The sequence below is a fragment of the Penicillium atrosanguineum genome, assembly GCF_028827265.1.
Source record: "Penicillium atrosanguineum strain IBT 20685 chromosome Unknown utg000005l_segment0_segment0, whole genome shotgun sequence".
Taxonomy (NCBI): Eukaryota; Fungi; Ascomycota; class Eurotiomycetes; order Eurotiales; family Aspergillaceae; genus Penicillium; species Penicillium atrosanguineum.
This window is the reverse complement of record NW_026623137.1, coordinates 787043-800323: the sequence shown is the minus strand read 5'-3', so window position 1 is coordinate 800323 and position 13281 is coordinate 787043. Positions and strand designations below refer to the sequence as shown.

At 51.4% G+C, this 13281-nt stretch overlaps 5 protein-coding genes across 5 annotated transcripts; 1 reads left to right on the top strand and 4 right to left on the bottom strand.

The window, feature by feature from the left end:
• Positions 1-2594: 2594 nt before the first annotated feature.
• On the bottom strand, positions 2595-2846 carry N7443_006543 (uncharacterized protein; the record flags this gene model as incomplete). The annotated part of the gene is made up of 1 exon (XM_056886599.1): positions 2595-2846. One exon carries the CDS (start codon positions 2844-2846, stop codon positions 2595-2597), a length of 252 nt encoding a protein of 83 aa, XP_056740248.1.
• Positions 2847-4574: 1728 nt separating this feature from the next.
• On the bottom strand, positions 4575-5122 carry N7443_006542 (small nuclear ribonucleoprotein F; the record flags this gene model as incomplete). Its single annotated transcript, XM_056886598.1, has 4 exons — positions 4575-4641; positions 4716-4871; positions 4978-5015; positions 5117-5122. The coding sequence occupies 4 exons, from the start codon at positions 5120-5122 to the stop codon at positions 4575-4577; spliced, it is 267 nt and encodes an 88-aa protein (XP_056740247.1).
• A 588-nt stretch (positions 5123-5710) lies between these two features.
• N7443_006541 (CXXC motif containing zinc binding protein) lies at positions 5711-6598 on the bottom strand (the record flags this gene model as incomplete). The annotated part of the gene is made up of 5 exons (XM_056886597.1): positions 5711-5839; positions 5906-6040; positions 6169-6234; positions 6299-6413; positions 6564-6598. The coding sequence occupies 5 exons, from the start codon at positions 6596-6598 to the stop codon at positions 5711-5713; spliced, it is 480 nt and encodes a 159-aa protein (XP_056740246.1).
• A 322-nt stretch (positions 6599-6920) lies between these two features.
• N7443_006540 (putative FAD monooxygenase) lies at positions 6921-8875 on the bottom strand (the record flags this gene model as incomplete). The annotated part of the gene is made up of 2 exons (XM_056886596.1): positions 6921-8177; positions 8231-8875. 2 exons carry the CDS (start codon positions 8873-8875, stop codon positions 6921-6923), a joined length of 1902 nt encoding a protein of 633 aa, XP_056740245.1.
• Positions 8876-10538: 1663 nt separating this feature from the next.
• On the top strand, positions 10539-12750 carry N7443_006539 (uncharacterized protein; the record flags this gene model as incomplete). Its single annotated transcript, XM_056886595.1, has 3 exons — positions 10539-10660; positions 10715-12059; positions 12112-12750. The coding sequence occupies 3 exons, from the start codon at positions 10539-10541 to the stop codon at positions 12748-12750; spliced, it is 2106 nt and encodes a 701-aa protein (XP_056740244.1).
• Between the last annotated feature and the right edge of the window lie 531 nt (positions 12751-13281).

The window sequence follows — 13281 nt, the reverse complement described above, 5'->3', positions numbered from 1 at the left end:
TATATACCATGGGGACTGGATTCCCCGGAATTTTCTGATTCTTTGAACATGTCTTTTATTTCTCTCTTCTTTCTTTTCGGTGTTCTTCTTCGGTGTTGTCTCCTGCTCGATTTATACAGATACAATGTCTCTAGACTGCCAGAACGTATTCATGAGCCAATGAGATTATGACGCAGTTAATTCTCTACTATCCCACATGTAGCGAGTTGGTCTTACTAGCTGAGGCACTAGTGACCCTTGGCTATAGGCCATGTAACCTTCCGGGAAATATCGGAATAGGTTGCAGTGCAACGGCCAGGCTTACTATGGGGCCAAATAACCAATAGTAACCCCCGCCATCCTTGCCACATAGATCAGGTTTTCGATGGGCTGGGGGAAGATCTGTGAGATAAGCAATGCCATACTTGAATGCTTCCGTAGTAGGCTAAATCTAATAATGTTAGTTTCATGGGAATATGCTTGTCACGAATATACTAAGACGATTGCATTATTGGCTGCCCAGTAGCCCTATAGTATGAATTAAGATTAAATTCGTTCGTTTGCACGACGCTGGCCGTCTTCGCCTCAAAATCACCGAGCTGCAAGCTTATGCCCGCGCGTTGTTGGCTCACTTCCTCAGTTGGTCTGTTTCGTTGGTAATAGCTAGCCTCGATTTCGACTCAACTGACCTATTCAGATCTTCATGAACTTCCATGAATCTCCCGTAGACCCTCCCGCCCGCCATACAGCAGCTACATGGTACCAGCCGTAAATTTCTCTCTCGGCTCTTGGTCTGGAGAATTAGTGTTTAAAAAGAGATCAGAAATGTCTAGAAAGAACGTAGGATTCAATGCCTCCGTAGAAGAAGGCCCAAAATTGACCTTTGTAGATCGATCAATGCGGATTGTGAGGTAATATAGGGAGTAATGTAGGAGGTCATATAGAGGGGAAAGGTTGCCAAGAGCACTAGAATCAAAAGGTATCAACAGAGGGTTATATCGTTTGATGTCAGATCATTTCTTTCAAAAGGATCACAGGTGGCCTAGTAGAGAAATGCAGGCTCGAGAGTCTGGAGAACCCCTCTCGAGGAGCTCAGCAGAGTTCAATTCACAGATCTGCTTTGACATTGATTTTTGTGGACCCTTCGTTATTTGGATAAAGAGAATGTCGGGACATTGATGTATTTGACTTTTCCTCTTTCTCGCGGATGGTATGGTTGGACACAACAAGGTCCACTCGCAATATGTCGGTGACCGGGCTGTAGATAGCCATGGACGGGACGAAGGCTTCTGGAATATTATTCGAACAGATCATTTCTAGATTCATCGATCCAAGCCCCTCACTGGAAATTGTGCCGTTGAGAAATAAATAAATTACTATTTGTAGATCTGCTCGATTGAACCACGGTCGGCAATGTTTCGAGAAACGCCATTCAGCCAACGTTAATCTCAGGGGTGAATTAGCGAAAGCCCCCGAACCCCCGAATCACACGATCAACAAATGAATCCAACGCGACGTCAACAACATTGTCCAGACCTGGTGTCTCACTCAAAACGACAATCACAAAGTCCAGAACCCAACCTAGATCAAAAATGAGACAATGGGCCCCAATTTTCGCCAATAGTTCGCACAACGGTTCGGCTAGCGTGCCAAATAACCCCCCATCAAACAAGATTAAGACCGGAAAAATAGTCCCCCGCCCAAAAAAGACCAGTCTAGGCCATACGCCCTGACTCCATCACACCCAAACACCAGTTCGCTGGTCCTGGGGAGAGCAGGCCGTCATCGCGTAGGACAATGTCCCACCCACTCAGGTACTCGATTCACAGAGTCAGGGTCCACCGGTACCTGACAATGACACACTCCTGACCCGTGGCTCACGAAATTCAAGATCCAGCGCAGGCACAGCTGTGTAACTGTTTATTTTGATTATGATTTCTATTTTTTGGACGAATCTTTGACGACCGGGTTGATTGTGTAGCTTGGTTGTTAGGTAGAGGTACAGTGTACAGTAGTGTAGTTGTTGCTGTGTATCTGTAACAGCTAGATTCAGACCGGCGAATGCTACCTCGGCTCTACGAATGAAAATGCTCGTGTTCCTGTTCACCGGCGACCACGAAATTAAATGGGAAAAGTAAATTAATCAAAAAACAGCCACCAGTTGACTCATTCATCAATACGCCCGTGACGCCTCTATACATGTACAGTTCAAAGAAAACCCTTGGGCAAAGAACAGATGGAATGAAGTAATCCAGTTCCCTCGGGGTCCTATCCACCCCCATAAAATAAAATCATCACATCGTTATCACAAAGGAGGGGCATCTCCTGCGTCCGGCGCGATCAAGTCCCCTTGCCAAACCGACCAGATCAAGATCAATCAAACCAGTCAAGAACGAAACAAGTACATATCCCCCTTCGCCCTCATTTCTCCCCTTTTTTTTTTTTCATCTAGTTCCGAAGCCCGTAACCATCGGGTTTTCATACACCGCATGAAACGTGAATCGAACACCGCTCGTAAACAAAATATCTTCCCGTCGTGAATATCCGTAATCGTGTCGTTCGTGCCTCGGCGAGGAGTAGAGATGTTCCTTTCAGCCTCTTGAACCCTGTAGAAACTAGGAGTTCCGGCGCGGCTGCACGAGGATACTACTAATGCGCTTCCAGCGCTGCGTGGGAGAAGCGGAGTTTGTCCGCGCCAGGTGTGGTTTTTCGAGGGCTTTGGAGGATTGTGTCGAGGAGCATGGGCGGCTTATGGTTGCCTCGTGATCGGCGAGGACGTCCTCGAGGCGGACGTCCGAGTCGGACATGCGCATTGGGATGTCCTTGGGATCGAGGATCTCGATGAACTTGGAGGGAGTATCGCGCATTTTGAAAGTGTCAAAGCGAGAGTGAAGTGAAGAGCCCAGGTGGTTTGTTTTATAGATCTCAGGTGATGAGACAAAGAATGTTGCAGTAAGCGCGGCACCTGGGTACGTTTCACGTCGGGGAGTCAGAAAGCGAGAGTATGGGGGAAAAGTAAAAGGAAGGCCGCGGGCAGATGGGGTCTTTTTATTAACCATAGAAGGAACCACCGTGCGACTGGAATCCACTGAGAAATGGAGAAGAGATGCGAGCAGGAGTGGAACCGGCCGATGAAGATCAGGGGACTCGAGAAGCCACTAAGAATCCACGGAGAAATTGTGGTCTGGGCAGGGGTCTCACGCAACAGGGTAAATTGGGTGACCAGGGTCAACTGTGTCAACTGGTGCTGTATTCTCCCCCACAGTCTATAGCTCAGTGTGATATATGCAGAGCAGAATGCAGACGGGAGGGCCTGTTCTCTCTTTTCCCCATAGAAAAAAGCAAATCCCTTCAAAGTGACTGAAGGGTGGCTCACGTAAAATAGGACACGATCGGCGGCAGCGTGCCACTCGAACGGTGTGGTGGCGTCTGTCGTCTGGCCACTGACCGTTGTGGATGCAAAACCCACGGTCAAATGGTTCGTGAGATCTCGGTGGGGAGGGGCACTTGCGCGGCCCTCGTGAGGGTCGATTGTGCCCCGAGCCCACACCCTTAGTTTCGTGAAGACACACTAGCCCTAAGGCCTCTGCAGCCTGCGAAGGATCGGGCTCCGGATGACGTCGGGGGCTACTAGATCGTGTGCTAACGCCTAAACTACTGTAGGTTACAGGTGTGGCTAGGGTGGCTAGGGTACCTAGAGAACCTAGGGACGGTACGTCAAGGTACCCGTGGACGCCTAAACTGTTCTCTTCGGGTGATCAACATTGGAGCAATGGGATTCTATAAAAAGAACCCTCCCTGCATATCCAGGTGAGGGGAACCTCCCATTCCACCACAGTTACCATTTGATCAACTGTCGCTGTGATAATCTCCGGTTCCCTCATTCGGCAAACCGCAATTCCTGCCCCAGGTGGCTACGTAGTCAGATTTGCCCCTCGACTTTCGGCCACCACTGATGTCAAGCGAACACCGGCCCCGGCTTTACCGGCTCTGCGCAATTGAAGGAATGGCATGCCGGTCAATAGGTGGATACACCCCCCTCACCACTCGGCATATCACGATGTCCTTACGTAGGTACTGGATATCGAGCCCTGCTATCAGCCGAGTTCCCGATCAGCACGCGCCACAACTGAGGTACATCATCAGCGACAGCGATCTATCCGCCACTTGCCCGGATCAGCCCAGAGCTAGCGAGCTAATAACTAAATTAAACCACGTCACTCATGATAGTGCCGCTGACGCAGTCAGATATATACTATTCATCTGATGCCCCACCAAGCCATCTACGTCCCCGTCTACAAAGCCCATGCAATGATGTAAGTAGGTACCTCAATCGATTGAATTTGGCCAGTAGCCATGCAAGAATATCGCACTCGAACCATCAAAAACGCCTGAAGAAATAGCAACCATCGACAAATAATAAGATCCCATCCGATATTTTGATAGATCCCTTCAACCCACACTCTATGTGCATCACCGGATATCAAACTACCCAGTATCAGTATCAACCGACCATGGGACTGACTCCCAGCTCTGCGTCAGCCACAGGAACGTGCCCGTGCCCATGCCTGGCAGGCAATGCACCTCTCAATACCTTATTGTAACCCAACGTCTTTCATTTCAACGGTGCTGGCATCGCCCATCCAGAGGATGTTGTTACACCTGTTTCACGTTAGCTTTCAATTCCACTCCCTATCCCCACCTCAACTGCCGTAGGTTTGAGTGCTTCGACGTACCGGATCAACACAAGACCCAGAGATCCAGTGTGCTTTCCATCGAGATACTCCTCGGTATCACGCAGCAGGACGTTCATGTACGAGTCGATGCTCTCCAGGGTACCCTTGTACTCAGTCTGACCCCACTTCAGGCGAATGACGAGCTCGGTGCCGACTCTGTAGCCCTGTTAGTAAAAATCTACCTCAATTGTAACGACTCGAGGGAGTCGGATATGCGCTGGTGGCTCAAATGGGGATGGGAGGGGGGCCGGGGGTCGCGTACCTAGCCTGCAGGAACGGACGGGGGTTAAGAGGTTGGAACTGTTGAATAGTATTTTAGTACTTGTTCTGCGATGAGGATGGAGAGCCTGGTGGGTTGGACTTGGTCTCGTGCCAGCTTGAGCTTGATTGGGGAGACGTACGCTCATTGTGGTGGATGGGGCGGTGGGATGGTGCCGGGTTTGCTTCCGAAGGCCGAGGGGATGAGAGGGAGAGTTTTGCGAAGAGCCGGGCGGTGGAGCTTCTTCAGGGCTGATTGTGATGGATGCGCGTGCTTGGAGATCTTGGGGTTGGTTGAGCGTCACGAAAATGTGAGCTGGTCGGGATACGGTGTGGGCCAATTAGCGGGAGGGATTGTTCACCGCCTTGGGTGTCGCTTTGAAGATGTGTTGCAGTTTGGCGGCTTTGACGCTTTATTTTCCTTTGCGGTCTGCTTTTCTTGAAGTTGAGGTTCCTGATCTTGAGGATCTCAGATTGATGCTTGTTTGGGCCCAGTTGTCATGTTGCTCAGTCTACCAGTCTCCACACCCACTTCGCCTCTGGCGTTGGCGTAGCATCAATACCATGAACCTTTGTGATATCTTGGGAAATTTTAGAAAATAAGTAAAATTCATCTCAGTCTTGGACTTTGGTCCTCATCGCCAGAACACCCTTTCCAGCAACACATCATGCCTCATGCCTCATGCCTCATGCCTCATTGCCAACGCCTCACAGCAACCTTCTCAAACGAAACTCTCTTACCGACCAACGGTCCAAGTAATCTCCTTAATGCTAACCTCCTCACTCGACTTCTCATCATAGTCATACCACTCACCATCGGAGAGGTCAATACCCGAGAAAGGGGGTGTTCGACTCAGTACCCTTGACTTCCCATTCACCCTGTAAAGCGTGAGAAACGTGCCCAAGACTCGTCAAGGGTAGGTAGTACTTACATCGGGCTTGAACTCGGTGAACTCGAGTCCACGACAGTCCATGTCGATGATCTTCTGGCCGTTCCTCTTCTTCTTTGGGTCCTCCTGGACTTCGAAGACGTGAGGGCCGGCAGTGATGCTAGCGGAGTGGGTTTTCTGGAATTGTTAGTTCGAAGTTGAAACAGACGCCTGGGTTGACATATGGAAAGGGGAAGCAAGAAAGGGAAGTGTGTGTAGGTGAAGGAGAAATGAGCTCAGCGTGAATTGAGGACAAGACGACTTACGCTGCAGAGACGGCACTTCCAGACAAAATTGGCCTCACCACGGCTACCGGGGATCTCATGCTGCTCCTTTATTTCCACACATGTCAGTAAATGATTCAATTAGCGGATTTGTGGAACGGATGATACTCACAAAGCGGTTGAAGCTGATCCAGTTCGGGTGCATCTCATGGCACGAGGTGCACTTCACGCGGAAAGTGTAGAAGTACGGGTTCTCCTCGGTATCAGTAGGCCGGAGGCCCGTGACACTGCGGAAAGAAGTTAGGGATTTGTTTTTTTCAAGGTCAAAGATGCATATAACTGTGCCCGCACGCCATGCATCAAATCTTCTTTCGCGGTGCGGGGAGAGCTTCGAGCGAGGCGTCGCCGGGTGGGACCTCGGGTCTGATGGTACTCACCCCTCCAGTTCAGCAGACAGAATGAGTGAAAGCATGTTGGGGAATCGAAACGCGGTTTGTGGGGAGGTGCGTGCTCGAGGGAACAAAGTGAAGGTTTCTGGTGATGCGGGGTGGAGACTGAGGATAGATCAGTGTCTTGGCATGTGACCACGCAGGACAATAGTTTACTTCCACGCCAGAGGATTTTACTCTTTACTTGGGAGATTGAATGTTGAGAATTGTGTAATGATGATGAATTCTAATGGTATTCAAAATGAAAACTCGCAACGCCAATCATGCTCAAACAGTCGCTCCAGATGAACGATCCAAACAAGCTATATACATTCCATCTTCAAACATACACGGCGTAAAAATCCTTTAAAGACGGCTCTGCTGGGAGTCCTGGCCCAGAGACTTTGTCGCGAAGGCGTTGAAGTACTCGTTCAGGGCATCGACAGTGCCGCTGCCCTCCACCAGCTGCACGGTGCAGGCAACGTGGCTGTCGGGACGGGTGACAATGACACCACCCTTCTCGGCATCGAGACCGAGCTTCTCGTGGGCGGCGAACTTGGCGTTGGGAACGCGGACATCGGGGATGTCGTCGGCATAGAGGTGGTGGTGGTAGTCCCGGAGAACCTGGGGGACAGCCTCCATGTCGATCTCGTTCTTGACAGCAGAGTAGATGGTGGAGATGGTGAAGAGCTTGGAGTGGGGGTTGTGGCGCTCGAAGAAGGAGACATCGGCGATATCTGCGCGACGGTAGACAGAGAGGAACGAGCGCTCCTTCTCCAAGTTGGCGGCGAAATCAGCAATGGCCTTCTTGGTCTTGTTCTGGTTACCCGCGAAGATGAAGATGCGGAAAGATCCGTTGGTGGGAACCTCCTGTTCCAGCTCAACAAAGTTGGAATCGGCGAGACGGGTGACGGTGGTCGGGGTAAAGGCACGGCCAGGGGTCAAGCGGACACCGGGGATGTTGAAGAGATCAGACTTGGCAGGGTGGCTAGCATCCCAGTTGAAGACGTTGGGCTTGTAGGCAACTCCGTATCCACTGGTGAACTCGCAAGAGGACTTGAAGGTCTTGACGAACTCGTCCACCTCCTCATCATCGTCGGACTGCACCGCCTTACTGGCCTTGACTTCACCGGCATTGGGACGGCGCTTGGAGAAGAGAGCAGCATACTTGGCATCGAAGTCGAGCAGCATCTCGGCAATGTCCTTGCGCTCACTCTCGTAGGTGCTCAGAATGGAGCGGTTGGCAAAGCCGGTCTCAACGGCGTGGATCTTCCAGGCCATGTTCAAGGCGTCGTGGAAAGCAGTGTTCATACCCTGGCCAGCCTTGGGGCTGTGAGTGTGGCAGGCATCGCCGCCCATGAAGACGCGCTCGTCCAGGGTGTACTTCTCAGCGATACCCTGTCCAATGGGGTACACGGAGTACCATTCAACCCGATCCCACTCAACCCAGTAGGGCTTCAGGATGTTCTTTGCGGTTTGTTGGACCTCCTCCGCGGTGGCGGTCTTGCGGGGGTTCCAGTCAGCGTCAGTAGACGAGGCGATCTGAACGTAAAGGCGGACCATGTTGTCCTCGCGGGGAATGACCATGATCGAACCGGCATCGGAGTGGATAGTACATTTTGTCTGAGAATGTGTTAAAGGGATACTTCGGTTATATGCAGGTATGTTTTGCTTACTTCGATATCGGGGAAGTTAGTGCGGACGACACCGTCCATAACACCCCAGACGTAGGCAATGGGGTCCTTGTGCTGGATCTTGATACCGAGCTGTTCACGGACAAAGCTGCGGGCACCCTCACCACTGAAGAGGTACTTGGAGCGGACGGTCTCGATGACATTGGTGTCGAGGCACTTCAACTGGACCTCGACGGGGTAGTCGGCATTGGCACCGTCATTCTTGAAGCCGTGGATGGTCCACGGGCGCTCAACCCGGGTTCCGGCCTTCTCGATCTCGTCAATAAAGACGCGCTCGATCTTGCCCTGGTGGACCAGAGTGGTGAAGGGATAGCGGGTGTCAATGAAGCGGGGGCAGCTGGGCCAGCTACCGGTGCGGTGAATACCAGTGCCGTCACCGTTGGGGTCCCAGAAGGCAACGTCGTAGACCTTGGCAGGCTCGTAGGCCATAATTGAGCGCTTTAGACCCAAGTTGCGTAGGATCTCGGTGGAGCGCGGCTGGATGCCATCAGCGCGGCCGGTGGCAGTCGGCACAGGGCGGTTGTCGATGTGCTTGACCTTGTAACCCCAGCGCGACATGCACAGGGACAGCAGCAGGCCGACGGGGCCTGCGCCGACGATGACAATGTCATACGTCTCTTGAACCATGGTGATGGTGATGCAATATAGTACGTAAAATGGAGTGAGGGATCAAGATCAACGCCGTCAGCTTAGGAGAAAAGAAATAAAACACTCTGACGGACAGAGAGGTGGAGGGCCATGGCTTAATAAATAATCTGAGCAAGCCCGGGGTAAACGGTCCGATAGGTGGTTCTGATGATGACGGGGAGCATCCACGGCATTGAGGATCGGCTGAATCGTGGGGAGCAGCAGGCCTAAAGAAAACGGCCACCAATGAGAGGGCGTAGAAAGCAGGGACTCAGCATTTGGGACGAGCCACAGGTGCTGCAGTCAGTGTGGGGTCGCAGGGTGGGCAGCGGACAAGTCATGGACTGCCGTTCTTCAAACCGAACCGCAAGGCCTCCACAATCTGACTTCACTCGGGAGCTGAATCGGCAAGTGGAGTGGAGGGGCACGTGACCCCTCCCCGGCAACTTCGTCCGGGATGTCCATCCTAGCTTCACGTCCACGGTCTTCCGCACAAGTTATTGGTCCCTGCGATAGCGTTATTTCCGAACCGCCGATATTTGCGAGAGCCGATTGATCCACCAAGCTCCACCCAGGCTGGTAGTTTGGCCTGGCAGTTGCTCGTTGGGATACCGGTGTACCTGCCAGGACCAAGCGATGGCAAATGGGCTCGACTAGGTATTGGATTCTTTTCGTCCTTACCCTGTTCGGTTTATTTTGTCTACATGGCCTATGGCACATCATTTTCAATAGCTAGTACGGCTGCAAGGTAGCACAAAGTACCCTCTTAGATAGCCAAGATAGCCACATGCAGGTGTATGTACAGCAACGATGTCTGTGCTATCTTGATAATATCGAGCAGGTTCATACCCCGCCACCTGGACATTAACGCTATCTCCACAGCCAGGGTTATTCTGATGCCGGGGACGTACCCGTTCCTGATCGTCTACGCCCAAAGTAGCCTCGGGCGTAGCATATTACCATCTACAGCCCACTCGGGACTGAGAGTGGCAAAACTGCGAGGCCGATCCCACGGAAGCTGGGGAAGCCGAGCGACTAAGCGGCAGGCCCGGCAAAATATTCGGCTCGGCGGTTAAACGCCTAGAGATTCTTCAAACTACGAAAAAGGGTATCCACTGTAGCTTCAATATCCCCATTAGACCACAACCCGCCTCGGGCCTGACGTGGAGCATGGGATCGCGCCCAACGATCAATGTGGATCGATTCAACAATGCGATTCTCCTAATCCCTTTGGGGGTGTCATTTTCGATTGTTCTATTGAAGGGGTTGGATTTAGCCTAGCAACTGCGGAAACTTCCATGGCTCACATGTCAATTGATGTTGAAGTTTTCCTCAATTGATCTGAGTGCACCTCTCTTCAGGCTCGAACAGGCAAATGTATTGTACCTTCTCAGCCCTATGGTTGATTGAGACTTGGACACAATAGCCAATATGGCATCAATGGCCCTTATCCCCTTATTGCCCAAAGCCTTCACATACGAATCTTTCCACACCTTCTCGTATTACTCGTCTGACTCTCCCTCCTCTTCCTATCCCCTCTCCTCAACCAGTATTTGTACTTCACCAGTCAACTTCCAATGGGTATTTGATATTACTGCGTGTTAAGGGTCTCGTTCATTTCCAGGCTCAAAGCACACCAAACTCACCAACAGCCATACTGAAAATGAATAACCTCCACACTCGAACCCCAAAGGAGATCCTTGAACTCAACAAGATCCCTCGCGTGTGGAAGCCAGCCTATGTCTGGCCCGCTGACAATGATGGTATCGTTCGTGTCGTGGGAGGGTATGCATTCCTGTCCCTGAACATACAGAGCTCGTACTAACCCCAATTGCACAGCCATGATAACCCGAATGTTGCTGAACACCGCCGTCACCGGGAATGGCTGAGAGCAATGGGCGAGGAACCGGGCCCGATCGTCAATCATGTTATCTCTGCTATAACCATCAAAGAATTCCACCATGAGCACTTCCCTATGGTTAGTGCGTACCAAGGTCTGTCCCCTATGCAGGCGGAGTTCCTGGACTTGGTCCCAGGTCAGCTCAACGTGAGTAACCGGTCTTCTATTGAGCTCCTGGACCCTGATTCCGAAAGCGAGTACTCCGAAAATGACGCCGAGGCACCCATGGAGGTCTCCAAGAATACCAACCCATTTGTCATTACCATCCCTCCCCTCGATGCTTCTCTCGATGTTTCAGTTTGCACTGCTATCTCGCCTCATTTCACGTTTACATCTCCCACGACGCCTCCTAGGCCCATGAATCCCATGTCCGTGACATTCAGCCCGATCGCCGTTACCGAGCCCTTCAATCCCATCTGGTCCGCCACTCCAATTCCATCCCACACTGTCCCGGATGAATCTACGCCCACGCATATCACCACTCTCGAGAAGTTAAAAGAGCCCAGAACTCCTTTATCTAACTTCGCTCCCAAGGATGAGGGTAATTGCGGCCTCACTCTCATCGACAGACTCAATGTGCTGAAGGATCTTAATGCTCCCGGTTCTCCTACGAGCACCAGCAGTGACATACCTCTCCGCCTTATGTCCATCATTGATTCTGAATTCAAGTTGTTTGCTTCCGCTGCCAGTCGCCCCGCCGATCTCTGTTCGGATTCTAGCTTGACCAATTTCGAGACTCTGAGCTCCGCAGTCTATGTTAGTTCGCCTCAATCTTCTAATACGCACATCTTTCCCTTTGCTGTCGATCACTGCGATGGGGCTATGGTTTTGGACAGATATGAGAGCATTGACCTGGTTGCCGATGGGCTTGTCAGCTGGACCAACGACAAGCCCGACAGTATGGCCGCCGACCAGGATGTCGACATGGTCTTTTATGAAAACGCCAACATGTCAAAAATCGACAACCTCATGATCGACGCGGCCATTGTTGATGCTTCAAAGGTCAGCGCCGCTGTTATCTTCCCACAGGACGACTCCCCGCGACCCCAGAAGAGTAAGGGTGTCGACGAATTGATCATTGAAGAACATGCTTCCATCGTCGAAGAGCAGGCTCCCATTATTGATAACTCGGCTCCCAGTATTAACGACAAGCTAGCGCTAAACGTTGACAAGAGTGTTCCCATGGGCCCTGTAGCAGCATGGCGACGATCCACCATCCGTCTTAAGGAGCTGGGAAGAAAACTTCTCAAGCCAGACCTCCATGAGCAACAGCTTATTGTGGCGGTAGGTGCATGACCCTTGATCCCGAAATTCAGTTGCTGACACCTCGTTACAGATAGAGAAGGTCACGAAAAACATCCAGGTCGAGGGGACCGTGAAAAGCAACAGTTCTGTAGAGAACAATGGAAATCCGCCCCCTCTACCACCCAAGGACGGCCCCGTCACACCTCCTAAGCCCACCTTCGTTTCAGTTTCCCCAATCTCGCTGGGGCCTGGTGAACAGTCACTGCTCTACTCTAGACTGGAGTACATGGTCTGTGAGACTGCCAATAGCTTCCTGGTAGAACAGTATTTGCAGGGCCACATCGACCAGCACACCATCAACCGAGTTGTCAATAGCTGGGCTTCCAAGAACCTGCCTCAGGTCCCCGAGTTCCGATTTAACCAGGCCACCCAGCGTGATCTCATCAATGCAAACCGTCGCACCATGGAATTCACCGGCAAATGCTCTGCCAACCCCGTTCAGCTGGTAGCCAACCTTCGAGCTTGGAAATCTGTTATCCAAGACATGGACCACCGAACCTTTAGTATTCGCGACAGCGCCATTCGCAAAATGATGTATGAGATCGGAGAGGTCCTCGAGATGCTGAATGCTTCCGTCAAGACTCTGCAGGCTTTCGACAAGATTCGTACCAGCGTTCATCGGTATATGTTCACTCCCCCGGGTTCTCCGGCCTCTCCTCTCATCATTTAAGCTCTGGTCATTTGCCTATAACCTCCACTTTCATTACAGAATTTTGAGTCTCCTTTCTCCACTGATACCCCTTTCATTTTTTTTTCTCGATTTTGAGACATGGCCACTTTCCACACCGGCTGTGAAAGAACCGCTTCGCCGATAGGCAAAGACTGGTGCCAGTGCCCGAAAAGGTGTTGGACACTCCGACCAAAAGGCTACCGAGGAACTGAAAAGAACTATGCAACTTAGCTACTCAGGTAGTCAATAAAGAAGATAAATAAATGTTAATTCGAAGTTCTTTCTGTAGGCAAAAATAAAGCGATGGACGACGCGGCAAAACAAAAAGGCACGTGCAACGACGTCATCGGCTCATTTGGGGAAGCTTCACAGCTTGTGAGATATGAGATAGCCTGCCTTTGTATTTTGCTGCCTTCCCCCTCTTCCCCCTGTTCATGCAACTCTCAGTCTCTGTCCGGATGTTCCCGCCCGGCCAAGGGCGATCTGTCACAGATTTCGGGCCATGACCGTCGCCGTCTAGTGTTCAGTGTC